At 39.7% G+C, this 25278-nt stretch overlaps 1 protein-coding gene and 1 long non-coding RNA gene across 2 annotated transcripts in view; one reads left to right on the top strand and one right to left on the bottom strand.

Annotated features, from left to right (window-relative positions):
* The window catches only part of TSPAN32 (tetraspanin 32), a 52823-nt gene that overhangs the window by 17045 nt on the left and 10500 nt on the right, over positions 1–25278 (bottom strand). The window contains exon 4 of the mRNA XM_060768484.2: positions 22562–22636. Within this exon, the coding sequence (XP_060624467.2) occupies positions 22562–22636 (75 nt within the window). The remainder of the gene's footprint in view (positions 1–22561; positions 22637–25278) is intronic.
* LOC137095801 (uncharacterized) overlaps positions 13090–25278 on the top strand; it is a 33368-nt gene continuing 21179 nt past the window's right edge. Inside the window, exon 1 of the long non-coding RNA XR_010908922.1 lies at positions 13090–13194. This is a non-coding gene — a long non-coding RNA (uncharacterized lncRNA). The remainder of the gene's footprint in view (positions 13195–25278) is intronic.

Below are 25278 nucleotides of genomic sequence, written 5' to 3'. Positions count from 1 at the left end.
GACTGAATTACGCCAAAAAGAGGGAAAGAAGAAAATTCAAGGACATAAACAGCAAGAAGGCTGATAAGATCTTCCGAAGATACCAGGAGGTCAAATTTTAATTTTTCTTTTTTTTCTTTCTTTCTTTATAGTTTTCGTCCAGTTCCCGTGGCCTGCCTTTATTTTTATATTTTTATCTTTTTTTCATTTTTTTCCCATTTTCTCATTTTTTTTTCATTCCTTTTTCTTTCTTTCTATTTCTTTTTCTTTTTTTCTTTTTTTTCTTTTCTCCTTTTTTTTCCCTCGCTATGTTTTATGCTTTATGAAAATTTCAATAAAGAATATTTTTTAAAAAAAAGAATGGTGTGAAAATGAAAGAAGAGTAGAAGCGAACAATACCTGATGAAATTACCTTGGGGAAGATGTAATCAATCACAAGGGCACAACCATAGCTCAATAGCTGAGCACATGCTTTGCATAAAGAAGATCTGGAACTTGACATCTCTGAAGTACCAGACAGTAGATAATATGGAGACTCCTGCTTGAGATCTCACTGAGCTGTAGCCAGTTGGAGGAAACTCCCAACATCTGAAGGATGTGTTCCCAATCAGACCATGACTAGTTATGGATGTTACAAAGCACCATTAAATTAACTCACTTTTGGTATAAGCATATCATAGAATTATGTTGGAGGACATAAAGATTCCTTGAGAGGTATTCTCTTTGGGAATTTGCTATGCCCTCCAATGCAATTCTATGGTATGCTGGTTAACCTCAGAGAAAAGTATACCATAGACTCACCTAGAAGACCATTTTCAACCTGGGTACCAGTAGCTATAATGTGGATATGGGTTCCACAGTTTTGTTAGTCTTACTGTACTAGGCTAGATAGGCATGTAAGTTGTCCAGGTGTAAAGCAGATTCATATGCTGCTAATTGGTAAACCAGTCATCTGCACTGTTATATCAAGTAGCAAAGAGAAGATTACTGTATAGCTAATATTAAAAATTCAGAGGCGTGGCAAAATATTCACCATTTGTGAGGATGCAATAAGTGACCAGTTTACATATTAAGTAACACATTTATTTACAGTTCTTATTTATTATTTATTTACAGTTCTTATATTCCGCCCTTCTCACCCCGCAGGGGACTCAGGGCGGATTACAGTAAACACATATATGGCAAACATTCAATGCCAGTTTGACAAACAACATTTAACAGACAAAGGCTATTTAACTTCTTTTTTTTTCTGGCCGCCAGGGGAGCTGCTGCTTTTCATCGTCCATCAACGACACCGATGAAGTTCTTCCGCATTCCACATTCCCCGGAGTCTTCTTTCTTTATGGCCTCATAAATTAGTTAAATTTAGCCTCCCACACAAGGTGGTGCCTTATTTTCCTACTTGACAGATGCAACTGTCTTTCGGGTTGCAAAGGTCGACAACGGGCTACACAATGGCTGGACACCCACTCCAGCCCGGGCTGGCTTCGAACTCATGACCTTTTGGTCAGAGTGATCTTAATGCAGCTGACACTCAGCCAGCTGCGCCACAATCCCGGTGCTCCCAAATTGTCAGGGACACCCTCTATTAAACCTCTGTGGTCTTATTTCTTTTAGCTTTCTTTTAAAGGCATTTTAGCTGCCTTTAAAATGTCTTGGCTTTTCTCTTCTTCTCCCTCTTAGTTTCATTTAATTGCTGCAACTGAGGGCCCTTCCAGGCAGGTCCCAAAATGCAGGTCCTGCTAGATTTTTACCTGAGGTGACAAAACAATGTCTCAGGTAAAAGCAAATCAATTTAGGACAAAGCAGGAAATCCCTGCTTTATCCTAAATTAATTAGATACTCCATTAGATCCGAGCCTTCCTGAAAGACCTGGTTCTAATGGGGTATGGGTCCTGTGGGGACAGACTTCTGGGACTGCTTTTGCACTCCCAGGAGTCTGTCTCCACAGCCAAATTTGCTTCTTTGGGCTTCATGAGCCCAGAGATGTGAAAAGGGCACCCATCCTCTTCCTACCCATCTCACAAAAGCCTTAAAAATAAAGAAAATCTTAATGGGTCACCATGAGGCTGCTCAGGCACCCCTGCTGGCATGAAAAAATGATGCACCAGGAGGCAGGGGGGCAAATTTCTCTTGCGTCCCTGCCTCCTGGCACATCATTTTTATGCATTGGGAGGGCTGCCAGAGCACCCTCATGGTGACCCACTAAGCTTTTCTTTATTTTTAAGGCTGGAGGGGTTGGGTTGACCAATGCCACCCCAAAAGTTTTTTTGGGGGGGCATGAGGACACCCACCCATGAAAGCCTGGGTTTTGGGGAAAGGTGTGGGAAATAAAACCCACTTCAGAGTGGGTTTCTTTAAACAGCACTGAAGTAGGGCTAAGCCCTGTGTGGAAGCACACTGAGTGGCTTGCTTCAATTGCTGCAAAGACAATTCATCAAGAATAAGCAGAGGGATGAGGGAGCAATCTTGCTGTTCCCAGTAGATGGATGTAAAACAAACTGCTGCAGTTTCTCCTAGCATCTTGATCACAAACTGATGTTGCTTGTCTTTGTTGGGTAATTTCAAAAAGGAAAAAGCATTTCAAAACGTAAATCAGCAACAACAGCAGTAGTCAGGCCCGTAGCCAGGATTTCATTTTGGGGGGGGGGGCTAAAAAATTTTCAGGGGGGGTTTCGGGGGGGGGGGCTGAGTTTCGGGGTGGGGGGCTGAGTCTGAGTAAAGAGGGTCTACCCTAGCAAACCTTTTGTATCATTACCCCAATACCCCCATGCATATGGGATATATTGAGTATGGTGATCAGATCATGATATGAATAAACATAACAGTTTAAATAATGCACCAGTAAGGCCTTTTCGCGAACCACCATGAGAATTTCGGGGGGGGGGGGGCTGAAGCCCCCCGAGCCCCCCCCCCCCCGGCTACATGCCTGGCAGTAGTAGCAATTTAGCAGATCAGAAGCTTCTTGAACTAGTAGTAGAGAGAATGGGTTTCAGCAAAACGGGAGCAGAGTCAAGCTTTAAAAGTTATAAAAAACTTTATTCAAAGATCTGCATTTCTAAATAGGAAAGTTAGGGCCTAGTTATCTAACTATCTGGAGACATCTTGTCTCTTTCCATGTTCACAGAAGAATGGGGCTTGCCATGTGCTCAGATACTTTGAATACTCCTAATAAAGTAAGAGAGAGAATAGTGAGACAGACAGACAAAGAGAACTATTGAGGAAGAGTTTTCCTTGTTCAGGACTATAAACTTGTGCAAGATGTGGTTGAGTTCCAATCTGCAGATACACTGGCTTTCAACTATGAAATGTCGGAGGATATACATTACGGGACTGTGGCAAACAGTTTTCTGAATCCACCTCCATAAAATAATGCACAAGACTCTTAATGTTTACTGAGAAAATTACAACACTGCACCTTCTGGGAAATTTGAGCCATTATCTAGCAACTAGGAACACACAATTGACCTTGGCTTTAATCAGGCAGTAGGTGGATTTCCATTTTTTAAAATTATTTCTTCCTTCTCTTTTCTTTCACATCAATCTGAATGGACCTGATGGCAAACTGTAGCTTTTCACAATGCATGAATCAATAACAGAGAAAACTGAATTGAAGGAAAAAATAAGAGTGCATCATCTGAGGCCCACGTAAGTCATATGAAACGTCTGCTAGTTCCAACAAGCTCTTTGCACCAACTTCAGCTATTCAAATGGCCAAGTCACCTGTCTCCAAGCAGAAGTATCATATGGCTTAAGTTGTCCAAATTCTTATATTCTTTCCCTCAGTTCAGTTCACTCATATTCTTTCCCCCAGTTCAGTTCTCTCTGTCATTGATTCTTGCATTGTGGAGAGCTATGGTTGGCCTTCAGGTCCATTACTGCTTTAAGGACAACAATAACTGGACAAATAGAAAAAAATCATCTCTTTTCTCTTGAGAAAAACAGATGAGGAAAGGGGGGTTTTGAGTAGAGAAGACTGGGATCTGTAGGCAGTTCATTCTTTGCCCCAAACTGCCCCTTCTGGAATATCAATGAGGCTTTCCTTTGCAGACAAACATTTTAAATAATGCAGGACAACAGAAAACTCAGGAAAAGGGTGAAAAAGCTGTGGCAGAAAAAAAGGTTTACCCAGAGGCTCCTATTATTTGAAGAGTCTGAGGTCAGGGCTTGGATCTCTCCTTGACTGTAGAAGCCCAAAAGGTAACCTTGGGTAGGTCAACTTTCTCAGACTAAGGAAACAATGATAAACCTGCTAAACCATGATAGGTTTGCCCCAGGATTGCCATTAGAAGCAACATGAAGTCATACAACAGTTCTGAGCAACTCTGCTCAAGAAGAATATCAAAAAACTGTACATGTCCAGAAAAGGACAACCATAATGGTTGAAGACCAGGGAACCAAGCTTTATGAGACACAGCTTAGGGAGCTGGGTGCATTATACCTTATACCTGGGTGCATTATACCAGGGTGGACGCAGTGGTAACATGATAGCTCTCATTAAATAACTGAAGGGTTGAAGATAGAGCAAGTGCATATTCAGCTGTGACAGATACTAGAATACAAACTAAAGGATTCAATAAAAGAGATTCTACATAAATATTATGAAATAGTCATTCTACCTAAATATTATGAAACAGTAAGAGTTGTTCGACAATGGAATAGATTGCTTTGGAGAGTGGTGGATTCTCTATCTTTTGAGGTCTTCAAGTAGAGGTTGGATGAGTATCTTTCAGGAGGCTTTGTGTGTTCCTGCATGGCAGGAGATTGGACTACATTAACCCTTATGGCCCCTTCCAATTCTAAAAATCTATTATAATAGTAACAGTAGCAACAGGATTAACAATATTGTGAAACCATGACTCTGTAGAACCCAGGTATGCATTAGACATGGCAGCAAGGCAAGTTTCTGTTGACCCAAATCACTGTTTTCTGATGTCATTTTCATATACAGTATCACATTAAGGACTTTCCAAATGAGTCTAGTGGGAAAACAAGTGGGAACAGGGAGATGATTTCACTGTCCAAGGCCACTTCAGCTTTTGCAACAATATAACACCACAGTAATAATGGCAGTGCCAACCAATTGCCCCAGCATGACTCCTGCTTCCCACCTGTCTGTATGAGTCAACATTGATGCTTACATGCCCACTGACTGTTCTGTTGGTCCTAACATGTGGTGTACCTATAATCATCCCAGGGTGGAATTGATTGTAACTGGCAACATAATAAGCAACACAGTAGGTGTTATTAGGAAGACAGGGGAATTGCCCATCTGTTAAGAAAAGGTCAGATGGAGAATGAGGCAAGGAACAAAAGCTAGACACAATAAAAATGCTGCAACCAGAAACCAGATTGTAGCATTACTATATCTACTACTTCAGCACTGTCAGGAAATTGTTATTCGTGATGTTGGCAGAAAGCTGTGATTCTCTTTAGAAAAAAAAATCCCACAATTCATGCTATGTTGAATTGCCACTGTACCCTGCATGCCACAGTTGCTCTGGCAATTGGCATCAACTATGCTTGGCATTGTTAGTTATTGGATTTAGTAATATACCTCCACTGTTGCCCTTGAAGCAAAATGTTCTACTAGTCTAAGATCGCCTAATGGGTTTCCATAGCTGAGCAGGGATTGAAACCCAGGCCACTCAATGGGTTAGTTCAATGCTCAAACCAGTACACCATGCTAATTTTATATTCTATAACTATAATAAGGGATATGTTCAATGTTATGTAGAATAACATAACACTGTCTTTTTTAAAAAAGAGGGGAGAATGATTGGCATTGTGGCCACAATATATTGGAGGGGAGCACGTTTTTCCCCCTCTTACACTGATTTCCCATCTCAAGTTATCTTCTTGTAGCTGCTTTTAGTAGGGGAAAATGTATGGCCATGTGTTTTGCTCTTTGTGGCTAAAAGTCTGTAGGTGTGGAGTGGTTGTTAAATGGAGAAATACTGAAATGAACTCTTCCGTCTCTAATGGTTGCAACTTGCAAAAAAGAAACACTGTAAGATATAAGTTGATCCTATATGCATTCAGGCACTTTAGGTATAGAAACACTTTCCAAATAACCCCTTAACCACATTTGTTGACACTGTCATAATCCAAAGGTTATATTTAATGAGTTAGGAGATCTTCAATAGAAGATATGCTAATATTCCTCAGCAAAATGCATACTTTCTATGGCCCTGCAGCAACTACCTATTCACAGCCACTGTTTCCTTTCTCCCACTAGGAAATCTTTGTAGGTAAAAACTATTGCAAATGTCCAGCCCTTTCTTTGTGTAGGGTGGACACGGCTTTAAACAGTGGCCATATGATATTCCTGACCAGGGCCGGCCCTAGGTAATTTTCAATGGTAAGCAAACATTATTTTGGCGCCCCCACCCCCCCAAAAAAACCAACCACTGAAAAAAAAAAGGTAGAGGTGAATAAAGAGTTACCTTAAAACCAGAAGGTTACTTACATTATGTTCATATAGTTACATTACATAGAATTAACACAAATTAATGTTTTTTAAATGCAAATATTTTTGTTGTTATTTTTGATCTACAAGTACGACACAAAGGTTTCACAGAAAATACAAGATCTTTGCATTATGACAATTCCGCTGAGACAATTCAAGACAGAACAGCCCTTAATACATACACATACATATACATACACATACACACATACATGCACACAGACACACACACATATATATTATTTTATTTGGAATTGCAAATTGCAATACATTCCATCACACACACATTTAAATAAATATTGTGTGTTTAAGGAACGAACGGCTTCCTTTCTGCAAGGACTTCTTCTAGAATGCATAGCAATTCCAAAGAAAATAAAATATTTTGGACCACGACAAGTAAGTCCACTGAGATGACTAAAGATAGAATAACCTTATCTATATAAATAAAAATATAATGTTCGTTTGTGGGATTAACATAACTCAAAACCCGCTGGACAAATTGGCACCAAATTTGGCAGCAAAACACATACTAATCCAATCTATGTCTGTCAAACAAAAAAATCTCTGGCTGCTTCTCATTACTTTATTTTGCATACCACCACACTACCCCTGGGTGCTGCTGCTATTATTATTATTATTATTATTATTATTATTATTATTATTATTAAGAGTCTAAATGGCCATCTATCAGGAGTGTTTTAATTGTGCTTTTCGCTTATGCCAGAAGGAAATTGGATTGGATGGACCTTGGAGGTCTCCCTACTTTATGATTCTATTACTATTATTAATAATAGTATTATTATTAAGCAGAGTCTCTATGGCCATCTGTTAGGAGTGCTTGGATTGTGTTTTTCCCTTATGACAGAAGGAGGTTGGACTGGATGGCCCTTGGAGGTCTCTTGTAACACTAGGATCCTGTTACTGTGAATTCCTCCCAAACCCCTCCAGTGTTTTCTGCTGGTCATGGAGGTTCTGTGTGCCAAGTTTGGTTCAGATCTGTCATTAATGGGAGCTTTAATGGTCTGTGGAAGTCTGAGCTGAATCAATTGAAGGTACTCCAAATCCCATCAGCTTGATTAGCATTCAATGGCCTTGCAGACAAGAGTCAATCAAGGCCAGCTAATACGTCTCAACAATGGATTCCCCCGGGCAGGAAGCAGCCAGGCTTTGAAGCTGCAAGGTTATTTGCTGCTTCAGAAGCAAACCAAAGGTAAATTTGTAATGTATATAGAAAACACAAAGTTTAAAAACTTGGCATCCAGCTGCAAGGTCATTCAGTGCTGTGCTAATCAAGGTGGCCAATGTCAACACTAACACTTGCCTCAAGCAGGCAAGAGTTCTTCCCACCCTGGACATCATGCCACAGGGATATATATAAACCCCACTTGCCTAGTTTCCAACAGAGTTCCCAACCTCTGAAGATGTCTGCCATTTATAACACATAACAATCTAATAAATATAAATAATTCATGATAAAAATAATAATGTAATAATTGTAAATAGAATAATAAATATAATAAAATATAATAATAATAGTAATAATTCCAAAGCTGAGAAGGAAATGGAGGCGAGTCAGTTTCCAACAGACCTTCCAATCTCTGAGGATGCCTGCCACTGATGTGGGTGAAACGTCAGGAGAGAATGCTGCTGGCACATTTTGAGCCTTCCAGGCGAAGCAGAGACTTCAAAGGGCAGAGAGAAGAGCACGGAGTGGGGCAACAGCTGCAGCGAAGTCTTCCCCCCTTCTCCTCCAGGGTTTTCCTCCTCCTCCTATCCATTTGGAGGTTTCTAAACAGAGAGGAGGTGGAAGAAGAGCCCAGAGGAGAAGGAGATGGCCAAGCCTCGCTGCTGCTGCCGCCCTACGCTCCTCTTCTCGCCCCCTTCAAGGCGAGGCCTCGAAGGGGGTGAGAAAAGGGTGGCACAGAGCAGCAGCAGCAGCGAGGATGCCCCCCTTCTCCTCTAGGGTCTTCCTCCTCCTCCTCTCCATTTGGAGGTGTCTAAACGGAGAGGAGGAGGAAGAAGATCCCAGAGGAGAAGGAGATGGCCAAGCCTCGCTGCTGCCCCACACTCCTCTTGCCGCTCTACAAGGTGCACGGGGCATGAGGGGAGGGAAAGGCGTGCACCTTTCTCTTCTCCCTTGCACGCCTTTCCTGACTCTGCCGCCAAGAAAAGCACATGCAGGGCGAGAGGGGAAGGGCAGAGGCGCGCGCATTTCCCTTCCCCCATGCTTCCTCCTGCTGCTTTTCTGCTTCCTCCCGCTGCTGTCCCCGCCACAGGCGCTGCTCATGGGACGAGGCCCAATTGGAGGGAGGGGCATTTAAGGAGGTGTGTGAGCGCCCCTGGGACAAACAAAGTATTCCGCGGTCGCTTACTTCGCGTAATGCAAAAACCGCCCCTGTTCCTGACCCAAAATTTGTGAACCTCTTCACTGTGGCAATTATGAAACTCCAAGCGTGGGAAAACCTGCCAAATCATTCTGCTGCTGTTTGTTTTGCCAGCTTTTCTAAGATGGTTTTGCATGGAAGGCTTCACACCTAGTGATGATTTACACTGCTTGACCCTGTTTTTATGTATCTTGTTTCTAATGTTATACTTCTGCAGTTTTGTGTTCCCAATTGATTTTGATTGTCTCAAATATTGCAATAGAAAGTCACCTAATATATATTCCAAACCAATTGCATGACACATTTTTTTTTATTTTTGCCAACAAGCTTACTGGAATATGGGAAAATTTGGAATGTATTATTACTTTAATCTTGGTTGTTTTGACCACTTGGTGGGAAAATATCCAATATCAATCCTATAGAATTGAGGAGAGGTTCAGTCAAAATGCTTTCTGAGAAATTCTTGAAGTTGCAGTCCAAAAAAGTACTTAATATCCAAACTCATTTGGTGAGAATTATGTGAAGCAGAAAGACAGAAAATTCTCCCTTAACCTCATTTGCTCTCAGTTACATGTGCTTTCCTCCATACATTATTTATTATTTTGTGTGCATTATTCATTTTTCTTTGATATCTCTTGAAGCAAGATTCCAAAGGCAGAAGTTTCACAGAAGGATGAAAAGGATGGAGTGGGCTTTAGTCGATGAAGCGTTCTGCCACAATACATCTCTCAGTCAATAAATTGTTTTGGGAGTCTTCGTAACTTTTGCTGCACTAGATTAAGAGCCCAGTTCTAATAGGCAAACATACCCAGGGACTGACATCAGGCCAGTTGAAACTGTGCTGGCTCCCAATTATTCCCATCTTAGAGATGTTGAAAATTACTTAGGTCTATTCATGCTCTGATCATGCATTGCACCCGCATTATGGCACTGTATTTGAGTTGGAGAAATTCTAGATCTAGTGTAACTCATCTCCTCCCGCACCCAGTCAACTTCTGCTGCTTCTTTCCCTTCTTCTTTTGGCAGATCTTAGCCAGCAGTGTTGCTCTTCCAGCAGATTGCTCTGTTAGCAGGACTCTGAGGGCAGCTAGCAGAAGGTACTGGCAGCTGAAGAAGTTTGTGCTTAGTCTTAAACCTAGGACTAGCAAATGGCTTCTTTGTCATTGGAGGGGTGAAGCCATGCCAAGTTTAGCCCAAAGTTGGAAAGCACTATCGTAAGGTCTGAAGGCGTTTTTGATACTTATATAAATTCTAGAGCAGAAAAGAAACAACCGCTGCTGCCTAATTCAGGGCAAACTAGCACATTTTTAAAATTTAAGATTGCATCATAGTGTAGTTAACTACTCCTCTAGCAACTGGTCTAGGAAGACTTTTCTTCGTGTGCTGCATAGTGGTTTCTCCATTTCTTACATTTTTGCCTTCCTGTCATTTCCAATGTATGGTGACCCAAAGCTGACCTTTTCATGGGATTTTCTTGGCAAAATTTGTTAGGGGAAAGGGTTTGTCATTGCTTTCCTCTGAAAGAATGTGACAGTAAGTTTCCATGGACTAACGGGGAGTCGAATTCTGGTCTTCAGAATTTTAATCCAGTAGTCAAACCACAACACCATATTTTGGTGTCCTCATGGATACCAAAATCTGTGAATGCTCAAGTCTTATTATATACAATGGTGTAATACAATGGCATCCATTATATTAAATGGCAAACAAGATCTGTGAAATGGTGGGAGGCTACAGAATGGTTTACCTACACATCAGTGGAGTGTTTCGCACATGGCAAAATCAAAATTTGCTTTTTGGAATTTTTTCCTAAATGTTTTTTTAACTGTGACTGATTGAATCCATAGATTTGAAGGGCCAACTGTAAATGATTCAAGCTTGCAAAAATCAATTTAAAATTTATGAGGGCTCATGCACAGTTTCCTGAGAGTCATTGGACACAATGTGATGTAGTTCAGTGTAAACATATATAGGATTGTTCTAGAAAGAACATATTGGTCCCCTTGAAAGAAACAGACATTTTGCCTTTCTAGTACAATAAATAGTTTTTCAACATGTTTTTATTTTCAGAGAGTTGGACCCAAAATAAGTGTTTAAATTACACCTATTAAAAGCAACGGGTCGTAAGTTTGTCACAACAAGTGCCACTGCTATCAATGGGTCTATTGTAGACATGATTTCATCTGGATTAAATTCAAAAGTCACAAAGCATTCGTTCATTATATATTATGTAAGATAGACAAATAGATAGATATTATATACCTGGCCCAAGATAGGCTTTCTTATCTTCACAACTCACATTTTAATTAGGGCTAATGGAAGAATTGTTGGAGATGACAAAAGTTAACAATGAAGATACTGGACAATTTACTTGTTCTCTTTTCCCACTAAACATTGATTATAAAATGAGGTCACCTTGGACTACTTTCACGTGTGACTGATCAAAGTGAGAATTGGAATAATGAACTGTGATTATTCAAGCTTTGAGAGTATAGATAACATCCTTTAATCTGTATTCTCTCCTCCATTTTTGTATTCATTTATATTATTTTTCACATTGCCATAATGAAATAAAGTAAAACCAGATTTTTAAAAAACTCCTGATCTAGAACAACTCGAAAAACAGTTTCTCCATGCTTTAGGAATATAAATTGCTTATAAATGTATGCATATATATATCTCATATACAGAAGTAGTCAATTTGAAAATCATTTCCTTTTGCTTTTCTTTGCTTGCCCCCCCCCCCCCCCGCCTCTGTGTGTGTGTGTGTGTGTGTGTGTGACTGTGTCCAGTGCCATAGCCGGGGGGGGGGGGGTTGAAAAAAATTAGCAAATCATGACGAGTAGTTCCATAACACAAAGTAATTTAAATAGTATGGTTCATTCTATATTTTATATAGTTAATTAAATCCATTTAATGTTTGCTTCTCATAGACTTAGCATGGGGATTTGGTTAACCAGTTAAAATTCATGAGTAAACCAGATTTTTTTTAACCTGATTTTTTTTTTGGGAGGGGGGTTGAATCCCTAACACCCCCTCCCCAGGCTACAGCCTTCTGTGTGTCCCATGTATAACTTTGATTATGGACAAAACTGATTTCTCCAGCTCTGTAGACAAGCCTAATGCATCATTATGTATTTAAGATATGCTTAAAGTGTCTCTCAGAATGCATTAATAAAGCATTCTCACAAAGCAGTTGACAAGGTGTACACAAAGATGAAACACCATTTAAATGCTTACTCATTGAACCTAAAGATTAAAATATTCATTGCCGACAGAAATACATGTATCTTCCTAGTATTTTTTGTTTGTTTTAATGCCAGCAGTTAGGAAGCCATTTGTATCTCTCTAAAGATGTGAGGCTACTATTGATAAAGTACCTATCTGCCTAAATCCTCTCACTTCTAAACTAGAGAGCAGGGCCTCTGGCACTGATCTTAGTGCTGGCCAGGCATGTTCAACCACAGGCAGACCTTAGGGTCCCATTGCCCTGGAAATTAAAAGGCACAGAATAGGTGTAGTATGAGCTCAACTCCCTCAGGTGTTTTAAGCTGCTGCATTTCTTGCCATCTACAGTTTCTGAATAATATTCAGGGGCAACCCCATACAGCAGTCATTGTTCCATTCCACTCCATTTGGTTACTTTATATATACTCAAGTTCTTTTCCAAAGCCTGATGTCATACTGCCATACAATATTCAAGAAAGCAAGCAAATTAATGAAAAAAATTGTGAAAACTGTAAAATCATAGCACAATGTACTAAAAACTACGCACTTCATTTTCTTGTAAAACAACCAGTTCCCACGAAACTCTGGAATAAAAATCAGCTTCACTTGCTGCCAAAGAAGTAACCATGCCATCATTCATTAGAGTTAAGTGAACTTCCTTTGGACAAGGCTGAACCTGTCCAACCAGCCAAAATGTATGAAAACAATTTCTTGCAAACAGCAACATCTTAGCTCATCTGATTTCCTACACTGAAGTATTCTGGATTAAGCTTTAGTTTGATAACCTTCCTAGATTTCAACCCCACTCCCCACTGGCTAGCTAGATACCTGTCCAGGGGTTCAAACAGCTTCCTGGGATTGCAAAGAAGGAAAGAGAAGCAGAACTGTAACTCATCATCGACATACCCATGATTTCTTAGCCCAAATCCCTAGAGCCATTCTCCCAAAGGCTTCATGAAGGTATTGAAAAAGTGTGATGGACATGACTGGACATTGAAGCATTGCAAATGTAAGTGGCCAAGGGGTGAACAAAAGTCTCTCATAATGATTTTCTGGTCTTGCTTCTCCAGAAAGGACTGGAATCACTGCAACAAGATGCCTTCAAACGTCATCCCAAACAGATTGTCCAGAAAGGTAAAGTGTATAGCATAAGTAGTCTGAAAATCTGTATATTTCTACTCAAATGTAAGCCCACTAAATTCAGTTGAGCTTATCTTATGGTAAATGGATTGCAACTTATATTTAGAAGACATGAAACAAAGATTCCTCCAGGAAGAACAGGTCAAGTTTTTCCTTTCTCTACAATATGACTCTTATCCACAAATTAAATATCCACTTTTTTTTTGTATTTTTGTTGTTCCCATTGGCCTGAGAAAGCATGATTCAGGAAGCCTGGAAAGGTAAGAACTGCAGAAATTACTCTGGTTGGGGACACTGGTGCCCCTCCCCCTGTTTTCACATTCTGATCCAAATTATTTTGAAGTTACAAACAGTGTTTACAAGAGGTGTCATGGGCAAATGATATTAAGAGCTTGGCCCATTTGCTTTAAAAATACCCAACAGTCCACCTTGGTGTAGGTTTAGTTCACATTATTCAATCTATCAACACTGCTTATCTTTTTAGTTTTCTTCACTACTGTCTTAAGATATTTGACTATCAATTCAAATCAAAAGGAGGCTTCAGCTCCCATTGGGGAAAGTGATAAAAGCTAGCAATATGCTTCTTGTCCAGGCTGCTCAGCAATTATTAGGATGAGATGTCAGGAAATGAAAGAGATCTATTGGCTTCCTTCTCAGTAATAAATATGGAAAGCATTAAACAATCTTAAGAGACACATTCAGGGACACATCCTTTCTAACAGAATTGCTAAAGTAGGAGGATGTTTTCCCTTCCATTTGCAATAAGTTGGGGTAGACGCAGAGGCGGCCTTAGGTAATTTTAAACGGTAAGCAAACAGTATTTTGGTCCCCCCCCCCAGCCAATAATTGATATATATTTTCTGTTAATCATGGGAGTTCTGTGTGCCCTATTTGGTTAAATTCCATCATTCAGAATGCTCTTTGATTTTAGGTTAACTATACATCCCAGTAATGGCAACTCACATATGTTAAGGTCTATTTTCCCCCAAGAGCGCCTCAAGAGCGCCCCTGGACAAAATCAACTATACTGAGAATGCTTACTTTGCATAGTGGTTGAGCCGCCCCTGGGTAGACGATGCTACAAATAAAATGCCAGCATTGTTTTGAAGACATAAATAATGCTGGAAGAAGTAAGGAAAATGGACATCCAAACCTCCAGTAAATATATAATTCTATTATCAAGGCTTAGCAGCATAACATGACTACTAATAAACTGACTTCTCATTTTACCCAGTGCAAGAAAATTAGAGGTGCATCTCCATCCGGGGTCCTCAAACATTTTAAACAGAGGGCCAGGCCACAGCCCCTCAAACTGTTGGAGGGCCGGATTATAATTTGAAGAGAAAAAAAAAGCATGAATGAATTCCTATGCACACTGCACAAATCTTATTTGTAGTGCAAAGAACAATTTTAACAAATATAAATGCATTCGTATTTCAATAGGAAGTGTGGGTCTGCTTTTGGCTGATAAGATTGTTGTTGTTGTTGTTGTTGTTGTTGTTGTTGTTGTTGTGTGCTTTCAAGTTGTTTCAGACTTAGGTTGACCCTGAGTGAGGGCCGGGTAAAAGACCTTGGAGGGCCGCATCCGGCCCCCGGGCCTTAGTTTGAGGACCCCTGATCTAAATTATAGAATTAATGGAATTAGATGGCACTTTAACTGCTACAGCGCAATGCTATAAGAGCTGTTATTTTACAAGGTCTTTAGCCTTATCTGTCAAAAAGTATTGGTACCTCACCAAGCTACAAATCCTAGGATTCCATAGCATTGAGTTAAAATGGCATCAAACTGCAGTGCAGGGAGGGTCTCCTGTTCTAATAACCGATCATTTCCCTATAAGAGCCAACCAGAACAACTGTGGAGATGGAATGAAAAGCGTGTTGTTGGAAAGGACAGGGAGAAACAGCAAGTAAAAGGGGTTCACTTCTTTTCAGCCACATTTCTGTTATGTGATTTCAGCTTCACTAAAGCAGTGGGTTCAGGGCCTGGAATGTCAAGCTTCCAAAGGACCAGATAAGACATAGATGGGCTGAAGGCAAAATCAGAGGCTATATTCTAAACAGCCAGAGACGATGTCAGCAGAGACAGCACTCCTTATCCCTGCTATTTCACCATGGAGATTGGCGAAATGGCACCGAAGGGAGGTGGGGAGAGGGTGTCCCCTGTGTGATTAAGTCCCTAAAGATAAACCTAAGGGCAATCATTATCTATTTTTACTGTTTCATCCACTTTTAACCAATTAAACAACTGTATCTGGTCAGGCAGAATCAAAGGCTACTTGTATGACGGTAAATATGAGCTCACTATGGAGCAAGATGACTCCATTCACCATGGCTGCAATTGAATAGCAGCATTATTGAATGCAGTTGATTTAAGGGGAAATTGCTTAGATATATGGAATGGAGGTGGTTTATCATCTGTGAAGTTACAGTGCTTTCTGATCATGACATCTTATGTGGCAGAACTCTGTGTAGGCTAAAAGAGTCACTATTATATACTTAAGCAATAACTTACAGAAAGCTCTCCATATTCACATCTGTCAGTGAGAGAAGGATTATAAACTAATCTGGTCGCTTGCTTGTTTGTTTTCAGCATCCAGCATCATGTGCTTTCCATCTGGCCTGTTACTAGAATCGAGCACAATAGATGCAAAGGGAACATCTAATTGCAATATTTTAGGAGCAATTGGAGGTTCACAGATGATCCATCACAGAGTAACACTGGATAATCCATTCCAGTCCATGGTGTATAAGAAAGCATCGGTAAGAGCCGGGCCTTACTAAAAAAGCTGCCGTTATGCTTTGGGAATCACATATTGGCTCTAAAATTTTCAGAAAGGATGATTCTTTTGTTGTTAACTAGAAGAAAACGCATAACATTACCTATGTAAGTGATTTATTCACATTACTAACTCTTTTTTCCCTCCCCCAAGATGGCTGTAGGTGAGATTATAGAGGCGTACATCTTGTCCTATGGCAGGGTATACAGAACTTCTTGTCCTAATCCAAAAACCAAGCATTTTGAACTATTCTGTTTTAGTGAGGTATTCATGTCATCTTCAATGGCATTTTTTCTTCCTTTCAAAGCTTTTTGTCTCTTGTACTGTTGGCTGCCAAAGGCAATTTTAGTCACCAGCACTGTGACTTTGATGCACGCATTAATTGTTGTTTACGTGAAGTCTAAAAGCATGCTAGCTTTAGAAAAACGTCCTGGGGGGGGGGGGGGGGGGGGAGAGAAGGTGGAATTTTATGGAAGTCCAAAGCATCCTTTTATTACAGAATGGATTAAAAGTGAATAAGAAGGTCCAAAGGTTACCTGCTACCTGCGCATGTAGTACAATATATGCTCGCAGTTCTTTTGAAACAAAGGTTTAACCAGGAACAGCATTCTTTCCTAGAGATATGTTATTTACTCTCAATATCTCCCAGCAAGAAGAAAGAATATAATGATTAAGGGAGGGATAGAGTGTGAGTAGAACTTCTAGAGGATTGCCCTTTGCTATGAATGCTTTGACCATACATTAGTTCTGACACTGCAGTGAAGAATATACTTTCAAAAATGCTGGTGTTGATGTACAACACTTTGGTAAACTTCTGAATTGCAGTTTTGAGGCACAGTGAAGAAGTAAACATGCTCTAATATGTTAGAAGATGTCTGTTTACATATTTGTCATGCAAAGTTTAAGATAAAATGTGCCTAGATTGAGAAGGTTGTGATCCTTCCCAAGGGAAGTGGAAATGCATGTTACTGATTTGATAACGTAAGCAAATAATCTTAAAGATTACAAAGCCACATGTTTTATTTTTCCTGGTCAAATATTTTGAATTTCCAATACACGTTGAACATCCCTTATCTGGAATTCTGAAATCCAAAATATTGCAAAACATGAAAAATGTTTGCATGGATGACTGAGACAGTAATAACTTTGCTTTCTGATGTAAACAAATATTGTTTCACACACAAAATTATTTAAAATATTATATGAAAATAGTTTTAGGCTACATTTATAAAGTGTATACAAAACATAAAATTTGTATTTAAACGGGTTCCATCTCCATGATTTTTCATTTTAAATATATATGCAAATACAGGCATTCCAAAATTTGAGGAAATGCAAAAACATATGCTATCATGCATTTTCGACAACTGATACTCAACCATGTACTCCTGGAGTACATAGGACCCCTGGGGGGTTGCAAGGGCATGTCAGAGGGGCCGCCAAAGACCATCAGAAAATGCAGCATTTTCTGTTGGTCATGGGGGTTTTGAGTGGGAAGTTTGGTCCAATTCCATCATTGGTGGGGTTCCAATGCTCTTTGATTATAGGTGAACTATAAATCCCAGCAACTACAACTCTCAAATGTCAAGGCCTATTTTCCCCAAACTCCACAAGTGTTCACATTTGGGCATATTGAGTATTTGTACCAAGTTTGGTCCAGATTCATCATTATTTGAGTCCACTGTGATGTAAATGAACTACAACTCCAAGGTCAATGCCTACCAAACCCTTCCAGTATTTTCTCTTGGTCATGGGAGTTCTGTGTGCTAAGTTTGATTCAATTCCATCATTGGTGGAGTTCAGAATGCTCTTTGATTGTAGGTGAACTATAAATCCCAGCAACTACAACTCCCAAATGACAAAATCAACCCCCCCCCCCCCCAACCTCACCAGTATTCAAACTTGGGCGTATCGGGTATTTGCATCAAATTTGTTTCAGAGAATTAAAATACAATTCATAAGAGTAGCAAAATTACAGTTATGAAGTAGCAACGAAAATAATTTTATGGTTGGGGGTCACCACAACAGGAAAAACTGTATTAAGTGGTTGCGGCATTAGGAAGGTTGAGAAACATGTTTTAGGGGGAATGGTATTGCCTATTGACAATACCGTTGACTTTAGATGCTTAGGTGAGCAGTGAGTAAACTCTGGGGAACTGCTAATCCCTTTGGGCAGGAAGCATTGCAAGAGCAGCAAGGTACTCCTGCCTAGTGTGTTCCTGTATCTCTACTATGAATTAGGTCACAATTTTGCACTCACTTAGTAGTCAGGGAGTAACTCACATTCATGTCAGTGGGCCCTGATTTATATGGATTGCGCTACACTTTTTTCCAATGCTGGTTATAAGATATTCCAAACATGATTTAAACTAAAAGGACAGCATTATTAATGCTGACAGTTGTGAGGTTTGGTGACTCCTATATGACTGAGATAGTGAATTCCCCTCTGAGTTTTATCTCAACTTTAAAATATATATTTAAGTTGATTATTGTATTTTGTGGACAAAATTCAGTATTGGAAAGCTCTTTAAACTTCAAACTGAAGAGCAAAGGGTATTCAACTGATATGGGAGTTACCTGCTCTCATTGGACAATAGGGTTCACCTGCCAGGAAGCTAAGCTCATATATTTAGGAAAAAGCACAGTTATGTGATAGAAAAATACCACGTTTTCAAAGTAAATTAAAATGAAATAAAATGAGCATCTGTCGTCTTTTAAGACCATGGGTGCATTTACAAAATGAATACAGTTTGACACTATTTTAACTGTCATGGTTTAATGACAGTTAAAATGAAATCATGGGATATGTAGTTTAGTGAAGTATCAGGGCTCTTTGGCAAAAAAAGGATGAAAGGCTTGTAAAACTACAATTCCCATAATTTCATAGTATTGAACCATGGCAGTTAAAGTGGTGTCAAGTTACATTAATTCTACAGTGTAGATATAACCCTTGTTTCAACTTTTTAGAAACTCTGTACCCAACACTTACGTATTAATACATAATACTAAAACAGGCTTCTTGAGAAAAGTAGAAAATGAGAGGTTTTATGCACAGACTAGATAGTCACATGTTAGATGAAAATGTATTAAATGGTATCATAGTGGAATTTCTGAATCGAAAAGGTTGGAATTGATAACCTTGGGGCTTACTTTCAACTCTGATTTTACAATATTTTCCTGTATGTGTGGTCCATGTTTGTGCAGTTTTATAGCAACATCTTTATAATTCCTGAGCAATTCTCAATTATCAGCATGAGTGCTTGTACTGATAGCTGCTATGCAGAGCTTTGTGGGGTCTTGTCTTGTTCTCCTTGCACCTTATGCTTATCTGGCTAACCCTTGCTGACCATACAGCTGATTGTTGCATTATCTTTCAGGACCAGCTTGCTCCTTGGCAGGTCATAAGATGTATGATTAATGATATTGCTTCTGTTTTTGTTTTAAGCATGTTATTGAGAAAAACGGATCTAGTGATGGGGGAACATATACTGCCAATTCTATTTTCATACATGATGATGTAAAGCACTTTTTATCATTTGAACAACACAATCTATTTCAGTGGCACTCTTGGGATTTTCAAGAAAGAGCAAGAAGGAGAAGGAGAAGGAGGAGAAGAAGAAGCTGCAGGAGCAGCAACACCAGGAGGAAGAGGAGGAGGAGGAGAATGTGAAAAATGTGGTCAGCAAAGAATATATCCAAAGAGTCAGAAAGGTTTTGAAGAGCAAATTAAATGATGGGAATATGATCAAGGCTATCAACACCTGGGCCATCCCCGTCATTAGATACACTGCTGGAATTGTGAACTGGGCACAAGCAGAGCTGGATGATCTGGACAGAAAAACAAGAAAACTGATGACAATCCACTACTCATTACACCCATATAGTGATGTTGACAGACTTCACCTGCCCAGAAAATCAGGAGGTAGAGGACTTCTGCAGGTGAAACAAACAGTACAAGAAGAGAAACATGCACTAGCAGATTATGTGAAAGGCAGTCAAGAACCAACATTGAGGGAAGTCAATAGTAGTAAACTGCTTAAAGTGCAAAACACAAAGATTGAATACTATAAAAACACAATCCAGAGCAGAAGAGAAAACTGGTGAAAGAAGTCTCTCCATGGACAGTTCCTGGGAAAAATTGAGAGCCAAATTGACAAAGAAAAAACATGATTGTGGCTCACAAATGGAACTTTGAAAAAGGAGATGGCGGGCCTGATTCTGTTAGCCCAAGAACAAGCCATTAGAACCAATGCCATCCAAGCCAGAATTGAAAAGTCAACGACAAATCCCAAATGTAGACTTAGCAAAGAAACAGATGAAACAATAGATCACATCCTCAGCTGCTGCAAGAAAATCACGCAGACAGACTACAAGCAGAGGCATAACACCGTTGCTCAGATGATTCATTGGAACTTGTGCCACAAATACCATCTGCCTGCGACAAAGAACTGGTGGGATCACAAGCCAGAAAAAGTTACAGAAAATGAACACATCAAACTCCTCTGAGAGTTCTGTATTCAGACAGACAGAGTTTTGGAGCACAATTCTCCTGTCCTCATGATCGTGTTAAAAAACAAAGTATGGATAGTCGATGTTGCAATCCCAGGTGACAGTAGGATTGAAGAGAAACAACTGGAAAAGCTGACACGATATGAGGATTTAAAGATCAAACAGCAAAGACTCTGGCACAAGCCAGTAAAGGTGGTCCCAGTGGTGCACGGCACACTGGGTGCAGTGCCTAAAGACCTTGGCCTGCACTTAAACACAATTGGCACTGACAAAATTACAATCTGCTAGCTGCAGAAGGCCACCTTACTGGGATTTGCATGCATTATTTGCCGATACATCACACAGTCCTAGATACGTGGGAAGTGTCCAGCGTGTGATCCAATACAATAGCCAACAGAGTGATCTTGTCTGCTGTAGACTCATCTTGTTGTGTTTGTAATAATAATAATAATAATAATAATAATAATAATAATAATCACCATCATCATCATCAAATTTCTGCTCAACTATAGAAACCCAGCTTCTGCAGTTCCAGTAGTTTGTTCCCACAGTCCAATTTACTTCTTTGGGCCCCATGAGCTTGGAGAAGTGCTGAATTGGGCACCCGTGGAGACAGCAACATGGACGAAAATGGGTTATTTTAACCCGTTTTCACCTGCAATAAATTGCTATCTTGAAGTGCCCTGAGTATGTTTTTCTGTGCATATGTGTATGCATGTATCCATGAGCAAAAACGGCTTTTATTTCAATATTGGCGATAGTTTTGTAAAGCTGAAAAGTTTTCCATTGTGCACGCGCGCGCGCACACACACACACACACACACACACACTGTAAGATGGTAGGTAGTGTGTTTGGATTTAATAGACGCTAGTACTTCCAGTCTTACATGCATAAACTGAAACACAACAAGGTGAGGAATCGATAACACCAGAAATGTTGCTATGAGGTAGGGGAAAAGAAAGACCCCCCCCCCCCCCCGGATAGGAATGCAGCCTTCCAGTGAAATTTTCAGTCTCCAAATTTCAAGAAACTAAAACTGATTCACATCTAGAACTCTTATGTTTGGAGATGTTTAAACAGAGGCTGGATGGCTCTTATAGTATCTTCCACTTTTTTGATTCCATAATTCTAAGCAAATGCAATGCTAGAAAAGAAATTAAAGAAAATTTCATGGGGGGGGGGGTCAGAATCTCAATGGGAAGGAAATGCTCTATTTATATCTTTAATAGCCACAACCCTGTTCGCCATTCTGGATGTCATTGGACTCCAACTTCTGGTTCCAGCTAACATAGTCAATCATAGGTGTAACTGGAGTTTAGTCCACAACATCTAGAGGGCATTAAGTGTTGCTTAGCTTTTATTAGAAATAGCCTAAATACTCTAAAAGCACCAGATTCCATCTGATCTTGAAAGCTAAGCAGAGTCAGTTTGAGTAGTACTTACATGGGAGATTACCAATAAATACTAGGTACTGTAGACTATATTTAAGAGGAAAGACCCAGCAAAATCATCTCTGAGTGTTCCTTGCCTGTGAAAACTGGATGAAATTCATGGGATCACCATAAGCCAACAGGCAATTTGAAGGCATGCACATACATTTCATTGGAGCAGTCCACATCTTACCAGCTCTGGAGGCTCTTCTAAGGCTGATGGCAAATGCTCTCCTCTCACAACCCAGCAATTTAATTATTCTGAATACCATGCAGCCTCAGAAACTGAATTTTCCCATTGGTTAACTTGATATGATCCCCAAAGTGAGATAGATTTCATATTCTTAGAAGAAATACATTTTCATTTCCTCATCCTTATATAGATGCATACATCTATATAAGGAGTCGCCCTCGGGCTGAGAATTGCGGTATATAAGAGCAGTAAATAAATAATAAATAAATACATACAACAGTGCCCGAAAAAGCCATTTGAAATTTGTTTAAAGTACTCTGCTTATATTAACAAGGATTTCATAGTCATAAGTAAAACCACACAATAAAGTTCACAATCAATGCATGTTGCTATATTTACAAAGCATTCATGTAGTGCTTTTCTTGACGATTCGTTATTAAGCTGTACTTACCACAGCACTGTTAGTAATTGTCCAATAGGTTGCTTGTATTGATGCACAAAACACTACTGCAAAACAGAAGAATCCCTATGGATAATGAAAGGAAAATGTTATAATGAATGCTTCTGGGAAAGGTTGTCATTGCCATTTCTAGTACTTGTATTTACAGTATATGTAATTTTATCTATATTTTTATGCAATGGGAGGATCAACACCAACAGCATCTTGTTTTGAATTAACATAATGCAACCTAATGCTGTAAGAACAGCTGGTAAGCCTCTTCTCCTTTGTACACATGAAGGAATATTTAAATATGCTTGACACTTGCTGCCAACATGTTCATATATTCATGGAACAACTGGGTCACCAAGCTACCCTGCCAATCAATGGATAGTCTGTCTTCACCCCTGACACATTAGGCTCTTTATCTGGAACCCTTTTGTTTCTCTGTAATCCCTTGCTTTTTTCCATCTCCCCCTCCCATCTTTTTGTTTTCCTATCTTCTCTATCCTTGTCTAACACATCATCTTTCCCATATACATCCTCCTCTCCCCTTTCCTTCTCTCTCTTCCTCACTCAGAGACATGCACTTCAATTATTCAGTTCATTAGAGTCTTTCTTGCCCCTCCACATTTAAAGCATTATAGTTGATTTATTGTTTGGCTCATCACCAATTAAGCAATCCAGTTTTTAAATCTTTGCTCATTATCAGAGCCTTAAGCATGAATGCCTTTTGGAAACACTGCAAGAAGAGTACTACGTATGATTTGAAATGCAAAAGTTACCAACTCATGGGTAGAAAGAGAGCCTTTAGAATTTTCTCTCTTTTTAGATTCATTCTTTAGACACCGAATAAACAGCCTTAAATGTAAATATGTGCTACTTTTATCTTCACTGAATGATTCTGAAAGCAAATGTCCACCAACAGATCCTTTATTTATTTAATCTATTATTGACAAGATTCAGACTTTCAAATAACCATATGCCAAGTACACTAGGCCCTCCACTTTGATGCAAGTGAAGGGCCTATAACTCCTTCAAAAGTAGAAAAACTTTTTAAAAATGTTACCCCCCCCCCCCACTCCCCTGGGAAAACAACTCTCCAGAATTTACAAGTCTTGCAGGGCCATTCTATGGTCAACTTCCAGTGGAAATGTTCAGGCAAATCATATTGTCTCAATCACTAGATGCTGACAGACACTTAGTGGCGATTGTGTGAGTGAACTGATTCACAAGAATTCATCTATTCTATCAGCTTAGTTCTTAATGAAGGCTAGAGGACATAAAAGCTCCATGGCGATGCCTCCTTGTGATGGCTCATAAGATGCAAAATGAAATTCAACCTGGAACACACACCTTCCCACCACCTTCTGAGCAAAACAGAGGAGCATTCAACATAGGGAAACCATTTTCCAAGATGACCTCATGGCAAATACCCCCAAATGCCTTCTAAAAAGTAGACAGCACTGAAAACTGGAACAGAAACCTCCAAATGCATCAGGCATCTGTTGCTGATAAGAACTAAGATTCTTAAAATATAGCAGAGGTTAAACTATTAGTTCAAGCAGGCCACAAACTATATAGTGATGATGAGATGATCTTGAATGGTTTCAAACTACAGGAAAGGAGATTCCACCTGAACCTTAGGAAAAACTTCTTGACTGTGAGAGCTGTTCAGCAGTGGAACTCTCTGCCCCAGAGTGTGGTAGAGGCTCCTTCTTTGGAGGCTTTTAAGCAGAGGCTGAATAGCCATCTATCAGGGGTGCTTTGAATGCAATTTTACTGCTTCTTTGCAGGGGATTGGACTGAATGGCCCATGAGGTTTCTTCCAACTCTGTGATTCTATGAAAACATTATTTCCTTTTCCCCCAGTTATGAGTGATTTTAAGTATGCAGTGTGACACTGCAAGCACTTTTAACAACTAAGAGATAAGAACTGCTGGCATGTCAGTCAGGGTTGTTACTGCATTAAAGTATGCAGAGATTGATAAGGTGTAATAGAAGACACACTGAAGAGGTCTGCTATGCTATATTAAGAATTCCCTTTACATTTTCCAACAATTACACCTTGGGGAATGGTATAGCTCCCACCATGAGCTACAAATCGTTATTAGGAAGGAGACATAATTTGCCAATGCATATGAAAACAAGGCTTCATTAGCAAGATATCGTGCTCTTTTAACTTACAGTCTTCAGTTCAGAATTGCTTGTTCACATGACACAATCTTCTGGGTGAGATTTTAAACCTATCTAGGACCATGTCTACATTTTTTAAAATGGCGTTATTGGCAGCATTAAATAGCACTTAACAGTAACAGGAAAGTAGGAAACCTTATTCCAGTATCCAAGAAATGACAAGACCTGAAAATAATACATTCCACTAGCTAGTTGAGAGTGACAAAGTTTAGCTCAGACTAACCGCTTGATCTTGTGCTTCCACCAAGATAACTACTGTGTGACTGCTTTGCTGGCAGCACTTTGCTGGTATCATTTCCTTTCTGTAACAGTGCAGCCAATGCAGCACTACAACAGTGACATCACCCTTGATGTCCATAGTAACCACACAGCTCCCTAGGAAGTGAGAATATTGGCTGAAGACATTTCTGCTAGCAACTCTTCACAGACAACACTGATCAGTATGCAGCAACATCTTGACTGTCTAGACTACAGGCACTAAATGCTTCAAGACTAAGACACAATAGTCCAATAGTCTTGCATTGAAGTGGCAA

Source organism: Anolis sagrei, chromosome 1 (assembly GCF_037176765.1).
Source record: "Anolis sagrei isolate rAnoSag1 chromosome 1, rAnoSag1.mat, whole genome shotgun sequence".
Classification (NCBI taxonomy): Eukaryota; Metazoa; Chordata; class Lepidosauria; order Squamata; family Dactyloidae; genus Anolis; species Anolis sagrei.
Note: the sequence above shows the minus strand (reverse complement) of the source record. Positions and strands in the feature narration are given on the sequence as shown.